This window comes from Urocampus carinirostris, chromosome 12 (assembly GCF_059441175.1).
Source record: "Urocampus carinirostris isolate Australia breed hairy pipefish chromosome 12, RoL_Ucar_1.0, whole genome shotgun sequence".
In the NCBI taxonomy this organism is placed as follows: domain Eukaryota; kingdom Metazoa; phylum Chordata; class Actinopteri; order Syngnathiformes; family Syngnathidae; genus Urocampus; species Urocampus carinirostris.
The window spans coordinates 29,995,601-30,015,664 of NC_142360.1; the positions used below are offsets into that span (position 1 = coordinate 29,995,601).

The 20,064-nt window shown below is 39.2% G+C and overlaps 2 protein-coding genes across 2 annotated transcripts in view; one reads left to right on the forward strand and one right to left on the reverse strand.

Annotated features, from left to right (window-relative positions):
• Nucleotides 1–14,281, forward strand: part of tmem131 (transmembrane protein 131) — a 34,826-nt gene extending 20,545 nt beyond the window's left edge. The window contains exons 20-41 of the mRNA XM_088349260.1: nt 61–213; nt 1,811–1,886; nt 1,960–2,074; nt 5,836–5,974; nt 6,075–6,184; nt 6,513–6,585; nt 6,668–6,810; nt 6,891–7,033; nt 7,176–7,362; nt 7,430–7,615; nt 7,871–8,026; nt 8,126–8,562; nt 9,486–9,670; nt 9,808–9,944; nt 10,046–10,164; nt 10,254–10,403; nt 10,600–10,750; nt 10,818–10,933; nt 11,090–11,171; nt 11,253–11,356; nt 13,333–13,484; nt 13,559–14,281. Of these exons, the coding sequence (XP_088205386.1) occupies nt 61–213; nt 1,811–1,886; nt 1,960–2,074; nt 5,836–5,974; nt 6,075–6,184; nt 6,513–6,585; nt 6,668–6,810; nt 6,891–7,033; nt 7,176–7,362; nt 7,430–7,615; nt 7,871–8,026; nt 8,126–8,562; nt 9,486–9,670; nt 9,808–9,944; nt 10,046–10,164; nt 10,254–10,403; nt 10,600–10,750; nt 10,818–10,933; nt 11,090–11,171; nt 11,253–11,356; nt 13,333–13,484; nt 13,559–13,816 (3,372 nt within the window). The 3' untranslated portion in view covers nt 13,817–14,281. The remainder of the gene's footprint in view (nt 1–60; nt 214–1,810; nt 1,887–1,959; nt 2,075–5,835; nt 5,975–6,074; nt 6,185–6,512; nt 6,586–6,667; nt 6,811–6,890; nt 7,034–7,175; nt 7,363–7,429; nt 7,616–7,870; nt 8,027–8,125; nt 8,563–9,485; nt 9,671–9,807; nt 9,945–10,045; nt 10,165–10,253; nt 10,404–10,599; nt 10,751–10,817; nt 10,934–11,089; nt 11,172–11,252; nt 11,357–13,332; nt 13,485–13,558) is intronic.
• Nucleotides 14,282–14,597: 316 nt separating this feature from the next.
• Nucleotides 14,598–20,036, reverse strand: LOC148355477 (nucleoside hydrolase). Its single transcript, XM_088350186.1, has 5 exons — nt 19,610–20,036; nt 16,954–17,142; nt 16,777–16,888; nt 15,670–15,806; nt 14,598–15,362 (listed from the first exon to the last, which is right to left on the reverse strand). Exons 1-5 carry the CDS (start codon nt 19,790–19,792, stop codon nt 14,997–14,999), a joined length of 987 nt encoding a protein of 328 aa, XP_088206312.1. The 5' UTR covers nt 19,793–20,036; the 3' UTR covers nt 14,598–14,996.
• Between the last annotated feature and the right edge of the window lie 28 nt (nt 20,037–20,064).

The following is a 20,064-nucleotide window of genomic DNA, read 5'->3' on the forward strand; positions in this document are numbered from 1 at the left end:
GTGTTTGTTATATACATACACTGTAATAATCAAACTGATTTTTGTTTCGTCCTGCTATAGGGAAAGGTGGTACACCAAATTTTTAGCATCCGGAGCTCTTTCTCACAAAAAGTAAAACTAGAGCAAATCCGATCGCTGACAGAAGATATTCGCTTCTACTTTAAGCGCCTCCGCAATACCAAGGATGAGCTCGAGCCTAGGCGCAAAACGAAGGTAGGCAAAACTATTAGAGTTTATTGCAGGGGTGGCCAATCCGGTCCTTGAGAGCCGCATGTCCTGCATGTTTTTGGCGTTCCTATACTCCAAAACAGGATCGTTATCAAGCTCTTACACAACTTGCTGACAAGCTGAAAATTTGCATCACCTGATTTGGAGAAGAGAAACCTCCAAAACATGCAGGACATGCGGCCCTCGTGGATCGGGTTGGCCACCCTGTGTTTATTGTATTTGTAGTATTCTGACAACTGATTGCATTTTCAATGACCCAACACTGTAGTGACCCCAATTTAGTCCCTTAACGTTCCGCCGGCGGGCAGTAGGACTGTTGGTAGACCAAGATTTCACCAATCACTGAAATGTCATGCCAAATATCATTGGAAAGCTTAAACTCAAGGGGTTCAAGATATGACCATTTCAATATGTAGTCATCACGGAAACATCACTATCAGTCTGAAAAAACATACACTTAAACTAGAAAGCCGGTATAACCAGTCACTCAAACCCTGTAAAATATTTACTCCAAAACACACAATAATGCCGTCAGAAAAAAATCACCTAAAAGCATTTCTGCATCTTGTCAGATGATTCACAGTATGGCTGTTTGCCTCTGACACTTTGATACTACTCTTGGTCAAATGAAACTTTTTTTTCCAGTGTCCCTAGCCTGCGATAACCTATTTGGCTCTTATTATCATTAGCCAGTAGTGATCGATTCAAATGATGATTGACACAATGGTTATTCAATGAAATTTCCAACATAATTGTATGCAATTTTGCTGGATGTCTTAAATCAGAGCCGAAAATAAACTTGCGTAAATGCAACCTGCGATCCATTTTTACGCGCAATTATCATGCGCATGCGTGAACAACCAGGGATTGACTTTTGGTAAGAGATGTCAAATATTTATAACTCTTTTGCAATGTCTCAAAATTGGCCAAAGTATAATACACAATTGCAAAGCTTTTAGGACTGTGAACTGTGTAAAATACAATGTTTAGCTTTTCAGATTGGGATCAATTTTGACCTGGGACCAGATAAGGCTTCATGCTACTGTCCCAGCTGTTTATCAGCTAAAATGCCCGTGCTACACTCTTTTGCAGGCATGTGATTGCAAAAAATAATTCAGGTGAGAATATAAACCGTCTATTTCTGTGTGTTCCACCTTAGATTACTCAATGTTTGTAGTACTTGCAGCAATTGTTATAAGACAAAACTTCGGTGTGTTTCCGTTCAAAAGCGACCAAAACCGTCCATATTCTCGAAACGCTTCAAGAACAGTATTCAATTTACTTTGGGTACGCCTTGGATTGGGATTTTAGGGTTATTTCACAGGAAAGTTAAGGGGTTAAGATCATACCCTGATAATTGGCAAGACACTGATAGCCTCAAGCTGCTCGACACTATTGCAACCCTCTACTAAGGTGTGTGCTTATAACGTTGTTTTTTATGTTATGATGCATCAATTGAGCAGTTAATCTATTATTGTTATTGGCAGAATATAATGCTGATTGTGCCGCCAATTAAAAAAAGACTGTTAGCACTAGATACCGTTTGTATGTTCTCACACCCGTGACTCTCATGCTTTGGCAGGTAGCAAATATTTATTTTGACGCCAGTTTGCAGTGTGGAGATCACTGCTACGTGGGGATGCCTTTTGTCTTTAAATGTAAGTGTTATGATATCAACCAAAGGGCTGAATGGCTTCTTTGAGAATTTAATTTTAAACTTTCATTTGGCAGCTGAGTCGAAGCCTTATGGCACAGCGCTACAGGAAGATATTTGGGACACTGATGTGGATCTTCACCAAAAACTTCTCAAGAGATGGAAAGAGTTGAAAGAGCGGACGGGCGACATGTAAGATTTCTCTTTTGATTTCCATTTTAACACCTTAACGTTCTGACAGCCCGCTGGCGGGCCGCTGGACTTTAGATAAACAAATACGTGTCTGTACTAGAGGTCGACCGATTATCGGGTGAGCCAATTATCGGCACAGATATTTAGGAGTTTGACGGATATCGGTATCAGCATTTTATTAGGCTGATTAAGCCGATTATTAAACACAACACTGAGCAGCAGCTGAACCGAACTTTACTTTTCCTCTCCTGTCTTCTGTCTCGGACGCTACCCACCCAATAAGCGAGGGTGGGCGGAGCCACTGAAGCAGGAAGCCCACTCTGCACTGTGCGGAGTCACAAACTACATACTGGAGCAAGAGTTAGGGCTTTCGCTAATGTATTTCATATCCACGAATATTTTTCGCATTCACATTTACTGCCTTTTTTTCTCTTCACCTCCCTTTGTTCCAACCCTTGACTGAATTGTCGAGGAAATGTCATCAACGTGGTGTGTCGCACTCACGGAAGCAGAAACTACTGGAGTGTCACTCCCCTTCTCGCGAATGCAAACTCCAATTTTCCTATGCTTCTCACTTCCGATAGAACGTTTGTTGCAATCGTAGTCTGTACAATGTGTTAATTAACACATATTGATTAATATGATTGAAACAAAAACACTGGCATTGTATATATAATGTTTATTAATGTTTATTCTGACATATTCCTGTGAGTTGTAATGGAGCAATGTAGCTCAACGCTATAATATTTACAACCACAACGAATTGCACACAAGTAGGCTTTACATAGCATGCTTTAATACCCTTATTGTAAAGCATCCTTATTGTTCGTAGTAGTTCACTGATCGCTGTTACCAGAGTACCAATTGTGAATGAGACCCTGGTTTTATTGGATTTTCCCCGTGTAAACAAATGTTTTAATTGATTTTAAAATCTGACTATCTACTGTTTGCTAAGTAAGACACACTTCAAATATGTTGTGTTGTGTAGCTATGGGAGACTACAGCAGAATACCCCTTAAAATTGTATTTTATTTTATTTACTGTAAAAGCTTTCAGAGTACTATTGAAGTTAATTTTAATTTATAACAAATATTATTTGTGTCTTTTTTTTGCATTATTAAACATTTGTTACGCCATTTGTTAAGCTTTAAGAGAAAATGAACATCGGCTCCAAATATCGGTCATGGCCTCCACTTAATAATAATAATCGATATCGTATCGGCCCTGAAAAACACAAATCGGTCTATCCTTAGTCTGTATGATGACACCAGTCACTGAAATACAGTGGCTTGCGAAACTATTTGGCCCCCTTGAACTTTGACCTTTTGCCACATATGAGACTTCAAACCTCAAGATATAAAACTGTAATTTCTTGTGAAGCATCAACAATAAGTGGGACAGAATCAGAAAGTGGAACACACTTTATTGGATATTTTGCAAAATTATTCAGCCCCATTGAGTTAATACTTTGTAGCGCCACCTTTTGCTGCGATCACAGCTGCATTTCGCTTGGGGTATGTCTCTTATCAGTTTTACACATCGAGAAACTGATGTTTTTGCCCATTCCTCTTTACAAAACAGCTCAAGCTCAGTGAGGGTGGATAGAAAGCATTTGTGAACAGCAGTTTTCAGTTCTTTCCACAGATTCTCAATTGGATTGAGGTCTGGACTTCGACTTGGCCATTCTAACACCTTGATGTGTTTTTTGGTGAACCATTCCATTGTAGCTTTTGCTTTATGTTCATTGGTGTGTCTCCCAGGTTGCTTGTGGCAAACTTTAAACGACACTTTTTATGGATATCTTTAAGAAATGGCTTCCTTCTTGCCACTCTTTCATAAAGGCCAGAATTGTGCAGTAAACAACTGATTGTTGTCCTATGGACATATTCTCCCACCTCAGCTGTAGACCTCTGGAGTTCATCCAGAGTGATCATGGGCCTCTTGGCTGCATCTCTGATCAGTTTTCTCCTTGTATGAGCTAAAAGTTTAGGGGGAAGGCCCGATCATGGTAGATTTGCAGTGGTCTTATGCTCCTTGCATTTCAATATTTTTGCTTGCACAGTGCTCCTTGGTATGTTTAAAGCTTGGGAAATCTTTTTGTATCCAAATCTAGCTTTAAACTTCTCCACAACAGTATCTCGGACATGCCTGGTGTGTTCCTTGTTCTTCGTGATGCTCTCTGTGCTTTAAACAGACCTCTGAGACTATCACAGTGCAGGTGCATTTATACAGAGACTTGATTACACACAGGTGGATTCCATTTGTCATCGTTAGTCATTTAGATCAACATTGAATCATTCAGAGATCCTCACTGAACTTTTGGACTGAGTTTGCTGCACTGAAAGTAAAGGGGCTGAATCATTTGCACACCCACTTTTTCGTTTTTTATTTGTGAAAGTTTAAAATATCAAACAAAGTGTGTTCCACTTCATGATTGTGTCCCACTAATTGTTGATGCTTCACAAGAAATTACAATTTTATATCTTGTTTGAAGTCTGAAATGTGACAAAACGTCACAAAGTTCAAGGGGGCCCAAATAATTTCGCAAGTCACTGTATGTCATGCCGCATATCATTGGAAAGTCAAACTCTTGGAATTCAAGATATGATGACAATTTTCAAATGTATTCATTGCAGAAACATCACCATCAGTCTGAAACAAGATACGCAAGAACTATAAATCCTGGATAGCTCACAAATAATGTCCACTGGTTGTCATCAAATTTGTTGAATGTACGCAAAAATGACTTTGTTACATCAACGACAATCCATAGACTCCAACCGTGTAAAATATTTACTTCAAAACACATGATGATGCAGACAGATGAAAAGAAATCCGCCCGAAAGCATGTCTGTTCCGTTCAACGCTCTTGTAATTTGTTCGTTTCGCTGCAAAAATCCCCTTTTAAAATGAACCGACTCATATAATTATTCACATTATGGTAGTTAACCTCAGACCTTTCGATTGTCACCTTTCTTCGCCAATAGCGAGCTTTTTTCATGGTCCCACTGTCTGTTGTATAAAAGGAAAATCGCCTGTAGTAGGTCTGAATATCTTCAGCCAGTATTAACCGATTCAAATGATGATTGACACATTGTTTAGCCAATGAAATTTCGAACAAATGTAGACGATACTTTTGATGTGTATTTATACACACCATTATTACGCGCAAGTGTGCACAAGCATTAATTTGACTCCTGGAAACAGAAGTCTAACATTTACAACTTTTTCACAATGTCTAAAAAACTGGCCAAAGTAAAATACACATTACCAAAGGTCATCTTAAAATCATCACTTTTGGAAACGCCTAAACTTACCCTTAGAAAAATTTGTAAAATACAAAGTTTTTCAGATTGTGATCAAATTAGACACGGTACCAGGTAAGGCTTCAAGCTATCGTATTACCTGTTTTCCAGCTAAGATGCCCACGCAACAGTCTTCAGGCATTTAATTGCAAAAAAGAATTCAGGCGAGAATTAAATTATTTTTGTGCGTTCCAACTCAGATTGCTCAATGTTAGGAGCACTTGCAGTGATTATTTTAATTTGGGACATAGGTTCAGTCTTACCTTTCAGACCAAAACCGTCCATATTCTCCAAACGGTTCAAGAGCAACATTCAATTTACTTTGGGTACGTATTGGATTGGAATTTTAGGCAAATTTTCCAGGAATGTTAAGGGTTTAAATTAGTAGATTCCCGTGTTGTCAGAACTGTTCATTGAACACATTTTTTTTTACCCTTTTTCTCTGTTCTACTGCAGAATTGAAACCATGTTTGAAGTCAACGCAGATCTTCAGAAAAATGTCCAAACTAAAGTAACTGCCCAGCTGACCTGGCCTTCTCTTATCAATTCCACACGGCACATAACCTTTCCGCTGACCAACACAAACAGTTCCTCTGTAAGTTGCCTAACAATGCGCCTTTTGTGTGCAGGCAAATGCTAGCAGGAATGTCTTGAGGTGATGTAAAGTATTTTTTTTTCTGTCTGGGTGTCTTCAGGAAAGTGAAGTCATTTTGCGGAATCCAGCCGACGTTCCGATCTATGTCCAGGTTCTCCCGCTGGCGCTATTTCCCAACCCCTCGGTCTTTGCTGGGAAGTTAGCAGACAGGTAGAAAGTCATTTGCTATCTTTTGTAGCATCCCGATGTGTGTACATGCATCATTTCCACACATGTCTGGCCTGTTATTGACATTAACTGTTATCATAGGTCGTGCTGCCCTCACTGTGTCCCACAGTTTAGGTACAATTGGCCAATTCTGTTGAAATATTTTCTTTATTACAGGAGCTCTTTATACACCGTTCTCTGAAAGCTATGTGAATACCAACTTGATGGACAAAATATTGCTTTGCACAGAAGTCCCTATTTTATCGTGATTTGTTGTTGTTGTAATTATTATTGCTTGATTTTGAAAGACTCACTTTTGGTTTTTTGGCAGATGGCTACCAGAAAATCTATCCAATATCAACATTGACACAAGCACCATGGAGTTTCAAGTACAAAGAAACCAGGTAAGTTGTCTAAAAGATTCCATGTGAGGCCATGCAGGAAACACGTTTGTATCTTAACCTGAATTTTTTTTGTCTTTGTTAGACAAGTGCAGGAAATACATTTTCTGAGGGATCCAGCAGACAGTTTGTGTACAATCTGGTCTTGATGCCCAAAGAGATGAGATCGTTCAACGTAAGATTCACACCAGTCCGCAACCACAGCATCTCGTCTCTTCTCATAGTAAGGTAAAAGTTCTCGCTTGCAAACACAATTCTGTCCATATGATTGTGATTTCCATTCTAAGGTATCCATTTTGACTTTTCAGAAACAATCTGACAGTGATAGACACAATTGTCCTACATGGGCGTGGCACTACTGAAAGCTTAAAAGTTGCTGGTAGGCCTCCGGGCCAGGGCAGCTCACTAAGGTTCAAGATGACTGAAGCGTTGCTGAGAGAATGCACAGACAGTGAGTACCATTTTCTAATTTTTACATGGGTTGAGTATTTCCATTCTCCATTTCAGACTTAAGGTGAACTGGAAAACTAAAGATCAGGATTTTGTCATTTCTCAAATATAAATTTAGCTGCCAAAACTTTAAATGATTGCAGAAAAAAGAATAAAGGACCCCACCTTCACGCTGAAAAGGTCATTCCGCCTGGAAAATACAGGCTTGCTCCCCATTACCATCCGCTCAGTGGAGATAAATGGGCAAGCATGTGAAGGATTTGGATTTAAGGTTCTCAACTGTCATGAGTTTATTCTTCAACCCAATGCATCAGAAGACCTCATTATACTGTAAGTGCCGCAAAAGCACAAGTTGTCAAATATACGATTTGTATAGACTGGTTTGTTCTCCTCGCAGATTTACACCAGACTTCACTACATCGCGAGTAATTCGTGAACTCAAGCTTGTGACACGTGGCGGCTCAGAATTCGTCTTTGTGATGAACGCCTCCTTGCCCTACCACATGCTGTCAGCGTGTGCTGAGATCCTGCCAAGGCCTACTTGGGAAATTGAGCTTTGTGTTATTGTGGCCCTTGTCATGAGGTATTAAGATGTTTGCCTGCTCTTGAGAAATCAAATTGTTATTTTACTAGGACGTCACACGAAATTCTATCCTAGATGCACTCAAAAACTGTCTTTATTTAAACATTGTACCACCTAAAGTAATCTTTGTGTCTATGCTATGAATTAACTCACTAAAATATTTTTTGTGATCCATTTGTACCTCGAGCTCTAAAAGTATATAGAGTACAGACTGACGATTGTCATTGTCTGAAACTCACTATTTTTGTCCTGCAGTTCTATGTTTCTCTTGGTCATCGGCACAGCTTACCTAGAAGCACAAAGCATCTGGGAGCCATTTAAGCGGCGCGTGTCTGTTGAGCCCAACTGCACCTTGGAAACAGGGAGGCCATTTAATCTCAGGGAAATAGTGCGACTACACAGTGATTCAAAGTGAGTGATCAATGTTAGCATTCGCAGTTGACCATGACTCAAAAACATTTTTTGTAATGTTTTTACATTGCTCTTTGATGTGACAACTTTGCATTTTAGTGGCACATCCCAGCCTTCCAGGGTCTTATACACATCCAGCAACGGTACTGCACGTGGAGGCCGACATGGGAATAGTCGGACCCTGTTGGACCCTGACTTCCAAGACAAACGCTCTAGAATAGGTCTCAGCCGACAACCTACTTCTATACAAACCTCCACATCCTCCCATTTCTCAAAAGGGGGAAGTGTTACATCCAGCCAGGAAAGTGCCGCTACATCACCCTCAGATAACCAGCAGAGCAACCGCAAATCTCGCAGTGCCAAACTAGATCTCCAGGGACATCATAATATACCTTCTTTGTCATCACTGCCACAAAGAGGCAACTCTGACACGGATTACGCCAACCTAGTTGAAGCAATGGATACAGACCGCAACCGTCCAGAGTCACTCATAGAAACACAACAGGACCATGGGTCCCAGTCAATTCACAACAAAGGTGCAGTTCTTTTTTTAATGAGTTCTGGGGATTCTTTATTTTGATTAAACCCATGGCCCTTTTTAGTCTTATTCATATTTATTATTATGTATACCTACAACAAAAATGCCATGAGGAGAAAAGCTTACCCATTTTTCTTAGAAAAAGGCTGCTTGAGAGAATGAGGTACTAATATTACATTAATTGGATGTCTTTCAAAAATGTTGTATGACTTTAACAGTAATAAAAGTGCTACATTTTTTTACAAAAATGGAGCCATATTTTTAAAAAGTTACATCACATTACACAAAATTGTTGCCATAAATTATATAACAAATAAAAAGAAAGCATACACTGTTTATACACTTTTGCAGTACATCTTTTTAAAGGCTGATTGTCAGCGGAATAGTTGGAAAAAAATACTGGTAACATCCGACTTGTGATTGAGATTAGTTTAGAAAATAACCGGTCGTAAGTTTATAACAAAAGTGCCATATGCTGCAAAAGAGTATCTATCTACAAAGTGTAGTGGTAAATTACTGTGCCGGCTGGCTGCTAATATTTTCATACGCATCACCGGACTTTAAATTTTTAAAATGAGCATTTGCTGGAAAGAATTTGCATCTGTTGACCGTGGTTGTAAACACAGGTGGATCTAAGATGTGCCGCCCAAATGTTAGCTTCGATAAGAAAATGTTTTGGTCTATTTTCTGGTTAAGCTTAATCTAAATACTTCTAACACAATGTTGTTTGTTGCTGGCGCAACTTAAAAGAAAAATAGCAAGACATTTGGATTAAAAGAAAACTTAAACACAACACCCTTAAGTCTTTGAATCCAACTCTTCTTGAAAGTATCTTTTGAAAAAAAAAAAATTGTATTAACAATATGATGTATGAAATTTTCTAATGTATTTCATATTAAATCTGTTATTTATATGTTTCAGTTTTGGAATCTAAAGGGAAAATTAAAGCCAAAACAAAACTGCACCGAAAGAAGGAAGAAAAGACAAAGAAATCTACAATAAAAACCGCACGTGACGAATTTAAAGATAACTTGGCTGATAACGACGACAGCTCTTCCACAACCACGGAAACTTCAAATCCAGATGTGGAAACAAGTATTAAAGAGGTACATGTGAACTACTGCACGTAGCCCTTGAGGAGCCGAATTAGACTTAGCACTTTTGGTCAGCTGTAATAGACATTAATTGAATGAACAAAAAGGGGTGATGCTTGTACTGTAAAACTTATGTTGCTCCTCTCTAGGAACCAGTTAAAAAGAAAGGAAAAATAGGGATTCCCTCAAAAGAAGAAAAAGAAAATACAAATTTAAATTTCCTTACCAAACAAAAATCAAAAAAACAAGGAGCTACAAAAAAGGAGGTTCAAGGTGAAAAAAACAGGTCTGTGTCAAATTGATCATTTAAAAAAAACAAACCTGATAATGCATCCCCAAATAGCCAACTTTTCTGAGAAAGTATATGGTTTTGGTTTCTATTTTCAGTTCTCTGGAGCTCCCATATGTGACGCCACAGGAGAGCAAACCGCGCAAGGCTGTCACGTCCAAATCCATCCAACCCCATAACAGCGCCCCCAAGGCTAAACTGGCGCAGAATCATAGATGTTGGTTTCACGCCTGGCTCCTGAATCTGTCACCTGATTTTTGCCAGGTAATTATTGTTTTAACAAGATTCTGTTATTTATTTCCACAGTTGATGGAAAGTTGGAAGAAGGTCGCTCCTCCCTGCTGGCCAAACTATTATCGAGTTCAGCACAAGAGCAAGGACACAGCAGCAGCTCGGAAGGGGAGAAGGAGTTTGCCACACCTGAGTGGGACATCCCTGTTTGCCAAAACAGTGTCCGTAAGTACCCCAGAGTCTCTGCAGACATTGAAAAATAATTTATCATTTCAAATCTTTAATTGTTTTGTGTAAAGCCTCATTCCAAAACTGATTGTTTTTTCTCCTAAAATTGTGCTTTAATATCTGAAGAGGTGTGTTCTGGAAACATGTTAAATAGCATGTACAAATGTAGTGCTATGTCTTTTTCCATATAAAGAAGCAGACAGTCTCCAGCAGATTGCACTTCGGACATTAAACGCAGACCCCTTTCTCAAGCAATCATCCACAGCAGGAACATGCTCTCCACCGCCGACATCACCCAGCTTCTTGTCCCGAGGCAGCTACAGCAGCGTTCTCAACAGCAACAGGTGTGCAAGATGCACTCATACACAGGATATCTCCCTTTGATATAATTTAAATGTGATTTTTCTTCAGCGATGCAAACCATAATAAAGCTCCGGGACGCAAAGCTTCCTGCTCCACGCCACTCCCTGGCAAGAACGGAAACCCCACCTTTGCCGCTGTGGCTGCTGGTTACGACAAGAGCCCAGGTGATAAGTGTGCTATTAGCAGTTATAATTATTCAATAAACAGGACGGCATGCTGGGCTAAAATATATGCTAACACAAATGAAAATTATTCAGCCTCGGTTATGCATAAGGCAAATTGTATTCAACTCCTGATTTTATGTCTCTTGTTGCCACCAGGGGGTTCTGGGGCAGTCAGGTTTGAAAGCCAGACACTGAATCTGCCACACACAACATCAGTAGAAAGTGACAGCTCAGACAGGTACTGAGGACAGAAATACTAGGCATATATAATACAGTTTAAAAAAATGTACCCAAGTCTGTGGTTTTATTTGCTTTGCAGCTCCGGCTTGTGGAGTCCCATCGAAACAGTTGGCAACTCAAACTTCAATTCGACCAATTCTTTCTCTGCTTTTGGGCCCAACAATTCATTCAATCTGACAGGAGGTACGACGTAGTTTGTAAAAATTGCCGTACTTTTTGTGTTCTTATCATTGCAAGTGCTAACTTGCTAGATGAAATCAAAGCTCCTTTGACATGACAAATAACTTCACATTTGCACAATAACAAACCCGGTGGCAAGAATTAGCTGCATGAACGATTGTGGGTTTAGTACAGGGGTCTACAAACTCTTTTTAGCTGACCAAGCATTCTTATGGGGGCTGGACTCGTAAATTTATGGAATTTAAAATATGACTTTGCTGTTGGGTTGAGGGATCTTTCAAGGCTACGTATTAAATTATTATCACGGGGCACAAAATTCAAGTATAAAACGATTATTGTGTTGTTTTTTTCCTTAATATTTTTTTCTTAAGATTCAATCTCCTTTAATGTTTTATTAACTGAGCGTTTGTTTAAAAAAAAAAAAAGAAAAAAAAGCCAAACAATGGTTTAATTTTTTCCCCACTACAATTTATTGAACTTGGAGAAACTTGAAAGTGAAAGATAGCCCACTAACCTCATTTCAAATGATTATGTTTAAAAAGTCCTTTTTTATTTTGTATTTTTTATGAAAAATGTTTAACTGAATTAGGGTACTTCGCTGCTACAAATTTTCTGTGGTTGATAAGTGGTAGTCAGCAAATACAGCTACAGTGGGTGGATTATTTTGCAGGTCATTGTTGCTTCTTCTCTCTTGTGCTTCTCACTATTGTCTTGTGGGCAGAAATAAATCCATTGGCGGTTCGTTTGTTCGTCACCCTTGTACAGATTTTGAAGAAAATTATGAGTAAATGTATTTAATATACTGTATTTTCACGACTATAAGGTGCACCGGGTTATAAGGCGCACCCCCCCAAAAAAGTTTTTTGTCATATATTTCCCATACATAAGGCGCACCGGACTATAAGGCGCTACAGTGGGAACGTCAACAAAACAGTCAGATATTTCAGTCAAACTTAACATTCCAACGGCTCACAAAGAAGCCAATACGTGTCTCTGACACGTACGGACACGGTGTCTGTATGACGTCACCAATCAAATGCGTCATTCCACATATCATTAGGAAGGTTGAACTCTTGGGATTCAAGAAATGCTAGCCATTTCTTAGTTTCTATTTTCTTTTTCGCTGGCAACTGTGTGGACAGCAAAGTAAGAATTTTTTTGTGCGGGGAAACGTGGTTCTTTACTGTTCCTATAACAATAAACACTTTGAATTGAATTTAAAAATAGACTCATCACAGAACCATCAAAATCAGTCTGAAACAAGATACTGGGAAAATATAAAGCCGGGGTAGCTCACCAAAGTGGTCTCGTTCAATAATAATAGTATGGTTCTCTTACATCCGTGAGTGTAGTAAATCCAACCGTGTAAAATGTATACCCACTCCAAAACGCGCAATAATGCTGACAAATAAAAGAAAATTGATGGACGTTGCTTCTTGCTAGCTGTCCGTTTAGCCCCATAATTTCTGTTTACAAATGCAGACTAGTAAAAAAAAAATTCTCCATGCCGTAGAGCAACCTAACATGTGATTCACATTCATCTTTTATGGCTTTGTTTTGCCAGGCTTTAGCCTATGCGAGCCTGTAAATGCTGAAAAGGACCCGTTTCCTATACCTCCGAATAACTTTAGCCAATAGTGACCGATTCAAATGATGATTAACACATTGGTTAGGAAATGAAACACCCGTGTATATATATATCCCAGCAAACACCGCGGACTACTCCTATGGGGAAAATCTAGTCGGCGGCTGCTTGCCTTAGTTGCGAGACCTTGCAACACAATATTGATCCATAAATGAGGTGCACTGTATTGTAAGGCACATGGTCAGCTTTTGAAAAAAAATGAGGCTTTTAGGTGCACCTTATAGTCGTGAAAATACGGTATTTGTAAAAAAAGTCATAGTGCCACCAAAAGCCCAAGGTCATAATTTGGAGACCCAAGATAAAAGTCATTTTTAACAAATCCTTTGTTTATTAGTTTTTAGTGGAATGAGTGTTCAGAAGCCACCTGAGCCTCAGTTGAGCTGGCCTGAATTCACCACAATGCCAATGTCCATCTGGGACATGCCCAGCACAGACCCCCTGAACTCTTGGCCAAGCAGCTCCACCTCGCCAACCGCACCCACTTCGGTAAGATGCCCATCACCACTTGTCCACCTCGTGGTAAGTTAATGTTTTTTGTGGGGTTTTGTTTTGCATCCCAGTCGCTACTGGGTGGCAGCCACAACCCATGGTCCACCAGCACTGGCTTCGGCAACTCCATCTGGTCGACTGGTACAGAGTCGTCCCTGCGGCCCTACTCCTCTGCTGCCAATTCGCCCACCCTGACAGACCCCCTGGAACTCTCGCCGTCCCCTTCAACGGACATGAGTCGCACATACAATCCATGGAACACGTGGAGGCCCACACTCAGCCGGCGGAGTTCAGAGCCCTGGCCCAGTTCTTCAGAAGACGCTAGTTAAAATGGCACTTAAGGCTGCGAAACAATTTGATATTTTTCCCAAGTGTAACAGGAAAATGTTTGATTGCTCGCCAGCTGTTGTGTGTTCAGTTTTTTTAGTGGTTTTTATTCATGGGGGTTCCACACTTTCCTTTTAATAGAGTCCAGCTTCCTCTGCCCTGCAAAACTGCAAAATGAGACGTTTTGGCTGTTAAACTGGAACTTTGGTTCAGACTGAACCTTTGGTTTGCAACGCAGAATTTTAGTTCAGTATTAAAAAGTCAAACATTTTTCATTTAATTTTACAATGGCTTAAAGGCTGCTCAGCCAAAAACAAAGCAGATCAAATTGGACAGCAACCTCAGTTTTGATTGGCTACTAAAAGAAAAGCATCCTCTTTTTAAAAGTCCAAAAAGTATTAAGCTTGAGGTTTGATTTTCCTCAGCCCTTCATTTGTCAGCAAATTACAATAAAATATTTCATCACAGTGCCGCCTACTGACTGTAATTCTGTTTGTTTATCTTTGCTGTAATTTGGCTTGAATGAACATTAGCTTGTTCCTTATCTATAGGGAGGATTTCCAAAATGAATGTTCTGATGATCGAAGGCCTGAATATGGTGTGAAACTAGGAGGAAACACGTCTTGTGAATTTTCTGATCGGTCGGACGTATTAAAGAGGTGCACCAAGGCTAATTTGGCCCGGTAATATAAGCTGTGCTTGTAAAAGTTTGTTTTGCCATGTCCATTTGAAATTTGGGTTCAAAAGACTCACATCAGGTGTAAAGATTTGGGGAAACAAACCTTTGTGTGGGAAACAGTATTATAGTATCAATTTTTATTTATGGTTAATATTTTCCCAACTCAGTTTCAGATATTATTTGGCCCGAACCAAGTATTCGAGTGAAAAGTATGGCAACTGCAAATGCAACAGGGAAGCGACCGAGGTCTGGATCGTCTGCCTTTTTAGCGGTCTTGGCCCTCTCCCAAATCAAGAACACCTCCACCACCACTAGGCTTGCTGCCTCCTTGATAGTCTTCTTTTCTTGATTGTGGAAGTGAATGATTCGACTCGGCACTTCCCTCAAGGGGGAAGCTGCTTTCCCATCTTTGGCTCACAGTTTGCTTCAATGAACATAGATGTTTAATCTCAATTTATGGCTACAACATACAATCTTTAAATTGTGATGTAGTCTGAAATTATTTATTTTCCAGTGGGCTGAATGAGCGAGTCCAGCAACATCTTTGCCAACCTGTCCTTGTTGCATTTGGTGAACACGGTCACACTGTGCTTTTTGCCGAGCCTTCCCAAGCGGTCCAGCACCATCATGCCACGGCACATGGAGCCCAGAAGCTCCACACGAACCGGACACTGCACGCTCTCAGCCACCAATTCAGCGTCCAAGCAGGCCGCCATTGCGTACGAGTCAAAACAGACAAAGCCCTGCCCAAAGAGGATGTCGCGCCTCTCCATGAGGGCTTCACGGGAATATGCCCAGCAGTGGGACATGATGGTCTTCATGAAGCGGGAAGCCACTGAGTCCTGACTCGTCAGCTCCTCAAAGAAGTCCTTCATAGGAAAGATTGGGGGTTATCAAAGCAGGGGAAGTCGTACTAAGGGTGAGGTGCCTTTTTTCATGTTTTTTTATTTATTTTTTTCAGAGTAGTACATGATTTGTAGGTCATTTTTTTCTTGGAGGGAAAAAAATATCCATTATTACCGTTTTACAATTCTTAGTTGTCTTTTAAGTTAGTTAAAAATGTTAAGGTTTTTATATTATTGTTTTAATATTTAACTCCTTTCCTTTTCACCATACAAGCAACTTTTAAAGAGGGTGCTTGAAAGACTTTGAAACTGTCAATTTACATCATCTTACCCATGACAATGAATTTCTGCAGGCGTATTCCCATGTGGCCAAATAGGTTGGGCATAAAAACTCCTCCAGAACGACGTGAGCAGCCTCAGGATCCATAGCAAAGTTGAACTCTGCGCACGGAGACAAGTTTCCTATGCCTATGCTCGCACACAACATACAAAAACAAATTTATAAAACAAACTTTAATATACAACCAAAAAGGCACAGAACATACATGAAACTGAAAGGACTAAAACTAAACCAAATAAATTGTGTAAAAACTGGGAAAAATGTAAAAAAAAAAAAAAAAAATAGTAGCAGGTACAAAATGCCACAAAAAAACTTAGTCCTAAAATACACAAAAATACTATTTGGAACGGCATGCACGCCTGAGGGTTGTTTTCTCCTTTTTAAACCAACTAAATTTTAACCTTTTATCAACATCCAACTTGTGTTTAGAATGCAGCTGTTACAGGGAGGGTTTGTATAAAAAGAAGGTTGTAGACAACATGATTAAAAATGAAATCGGACAGATTACATAAACAGAAAATGCAGATGTGACATTTTCATTCATCAATGGCATAGGTGTGTAAACGAGACTTTGGTGTTTGGATTTAAGACCATTTACACAGTAAAGTTGAATTACCGTATTTTACGGACTATACAGTTCACTTTAAAAAAAAAATGCAAGAAATTCAAAAGTGCTCTTTATAATCAAGTGTGCCTTGCGTAATAAAATATAAAAAGCATGATTAAAGTTAAATGCTTTCACATATGGTAACCATTTAGGAAGGAAATTATTATTTTTAGTTGAGAAACCAGTGTTCCTAATATTAATGTTCTATGAAATCAATTTTTTAATTTCTTGATGTTTTTATTTTAATGCAAATCTTGCGCATCACTGTTGTTTCACTTTCATGCACCTTATAGTACGGTGCACCTTTATATAGAAAATCTTTCATAAAGGAATATTTTTGAAGGCGGGCCTTATAATCATGTGCACCTTATAGTCTGTACATTTCGGTAACTTAGAACCATAGTAGGCCAGAAATAATTATTTCTATAGTTAATTTTAAAGTAGACAATATACATGGATGTTACAGTGGTATTTTCAATCAGTTTATTTACCTTCCATGTTACCACCCATGATGTAAAGATCTTTGAGTTTTCCAGGAAAGCTTGGGTCCAGTTTAACTGCCAGCGCTAAGTTGGTAAGGGGCCCCAGAGCAACCAGTGTGACCTGTGGCCACCACACTTCTTTTAATTTCAATAAAGGAGCGCCACAATGGGACGGCGCATCCTCACCTGCTTTGGGTTCTCCGCCACGAGTTTCAGCATGGAACTCACCGCGTGTCCCTCCTGGATTTTCTCTTGCCATCGGGGATCCCTGACCTTCAAAACGTCACCGAGGCCATCGGTGCCGAAGTGGTCGCCAGGTTTGGCGCTGGCGGTGGCTCCCAGAAGAGGCCCAGCGGAGCCCCGAAATACAGGTATCTACCCAGGGCAGGACCGCAGAGGGATGACCAGAGCTTTTTTTCATATCAAGTTTACTAGCAACATTTATCATAATGATTTGGGATTTTAAAAATGAAAGAAAGAAAACTTTTATTTCGAACATTAAAATAAAAACGTGACAAAAACAATGAGTCAACAACAAAATAATGTCGCATAACATGTTCAAAAAGGGGTAGTCAGAAGCAGATGCTTATTTTCCCTACCCCTTTATCTTCCCTATTAAATACATTTTACAAATCCTCCTTTCCTCTTGTGTCTAATTTAACAAAATCTCTTGGATATACTTATTACATAGGTCAGATATCAATAATTATAATAATTACAATAATCACATATTTTATACACTAATCTTCGTAATATTCATCCCTCAAAAATGGAAGTAGAACTGGTCATATTTTAGAATGAAAGACAATTTTTTTTCATGTGCCAATAAAACCTGTAAACGATCCAAAAAAATGAAAAGAGAAAGTGTATGTTATTAAGCACTTTTCAGTGGTTAAAAACCGATGTAAAGTCGAGTCATATTTATTTATATAGCCCTTAATCACAAAAAGCCTCAAAAAGCTGCATGGACCAGCATTAATACATTCTCTGATCTGAAAATGTCTTGACTGCAAAGAAAAGCTCAAAAAACTTAATGTGAGGATAATGTTATAATAAATAAAAAGGTTTCTAAAATTGTTATTTAGGTAGGAAATTGTGTATTCTCAATTGGGTCACCTGTTTTTATTTGGTACAAAATGTTCAATGTAATCCCTGTTTACCGCAGATGTCTGTGCCATCATTCAATACAAAATAGAAATAATATTTCAAAATCATGTTTTAAATAACCAAAATCTTAATATCATACAAAAGTCATTTTTTAGAATAATCATAGGTCGAAAAATTTGCATAAATTTTACATAGGTCTCCCCTAGAGGGAGCGGACATAATTGTGGTCTCGCTGATAGTGGTACCCATAAAAAAAAACCTAATGAAAGATTGGGGGGGGAAAAAGTGCAATTTGTTCATTTTGAGTCACTGTAGTTAGTGCTCTTGTGCCTTTTCACACTCCTTTTTAATTGCACTTCACAATGGATTTACATTTACTGGTAATACAATCCCCACTGTCCCTTTAAGCGTACTTTATCAAAACAACATTTTTATATTAGTCGCGGAAAATCTCATCAATTAAAGTCAAGTCAAGTCATTTTATTTGTATAGCCCTTAATCACAAAGAGTATCAAAGGGCTGCACAGGTTATTGCACAGACTATTATTATTACAGACTATTATTACACCATCCCCTGATCTGAAACTAACATGAGGGCAAAGAAAAACTCAAAAACCTCAAGATGAGGAAAATGAAGAAACCTTGAGAAGGGACCGCACATGTGGTAATCCCCCTTTCAGGATGACCAGGCTGCAATGGATGTTGCAATAACAAATAATACACGGATATTGTCAACAGAAAATATAGGTTATTCATATGCTATAGAGTAGAAGGATGTTGGGGGACATTATCCCAAATTTATTACAAAATAATTTTGGATTAAGCTATAGATTGCGTTCTCCATCCGGGCCCCGATGTTATAGAACGCCCTGCCTCCGGAGATAAGATGTGCAACCTCAACGGAAGTTTTTAAATCGAGGCTTAAGACACACTTCTATTCCAAAGCTTATGACTGATGCCCACCTCATTTTCTGTATTGTCCTGTCTTTTTCCGACTGCCTGCCTGGTGGTGATACGAAGGAGAAGGACGATTTGAGATGAGTCAGCGGACCGGCGTCTGACCTGAAGCATGTCAACCCCTGCATTTACCAGCTGGCAGAGAAGGGAAGCTGCGTTGTGGCCGTCATAGACTTTCTGGACTAGTTTACAGGCTGGGGGCGTTGTTGCTGTCATGCACTTTCCGGACATTTTCAACATCTTACCTAGTGTTTACTATTCTGTGTACAGTAATGCTAATTGTGATTCACCCTGGTCAATCCTGGAAGGAGGATTACCACATGTGAGGTCCTTTCTCAAGGTTTCTCTTTTTTTCCTCACAATGAGGTTTTTGAGTTGTTCCTTGCCCGCATGCCGGTTTAAGATCAGGTAATTGTGCAATTTTGTAATTGTAATCCTGTGCAGTCCTGCGCAGATTAAAGGCTATATAAATAAATGTGACTTGAAATGTGACTAGATTTTAAGCAGACTTTTCCCCTGAATTATCACTTTTTTTTAAGTTAACTTGAAAAAATCCTGAGAATTTTCCCGATAAAGGACCTCTTCAATTGAAACCCTTTTTTCTCCTTTTTCTTTTTACAAACTAGTGTTGTGATAAGTCATAAGTGAGGTTTTTTTTTTAATTTTTTTTTTTACTTGAATGTTCACGCAAGTATACATATAAAACATGTGATTTATAATGTTGATTTTCTAAAAATATTTCCTTTAGATTTAGGGGTTTGATATTAAACTGACCGACCTTTTCCCGCTGTGCGACTGCAAGCACTTTCAACACATTCTGGCAGACGTTGTCCACGGACGCGTTCCCGAACACGCAAGTAATCGCCAGGACTCTTGCATGTGGCGCTGCCAAGGCCACCAGGATGGCTTGGGCGTCATCGATGCCACAGTCGGTGTCGATGATAAGCAATTTATCACACATAGTTCATTAAAACAACAAAAACCTAACTTGACAAGAAGAAATCTTCTACGTTTTTTTCAAGAGGACTTTGAACCTCTTTGCAGGGGGGATGCAACCACAACAACCATATTAAGCGCCTCTTTTGATTGGCTAGGTGTAACCGAATCCAACCAGGGAAGGAATAAGCAATTTCATCTTAGGTGCTAATAAAACTCTAAATAAAATACCCTGGTGGTGAAACAGGATACGAATAACAGTTAAATAATACAGATAAAACTTGATTAGTTATCACC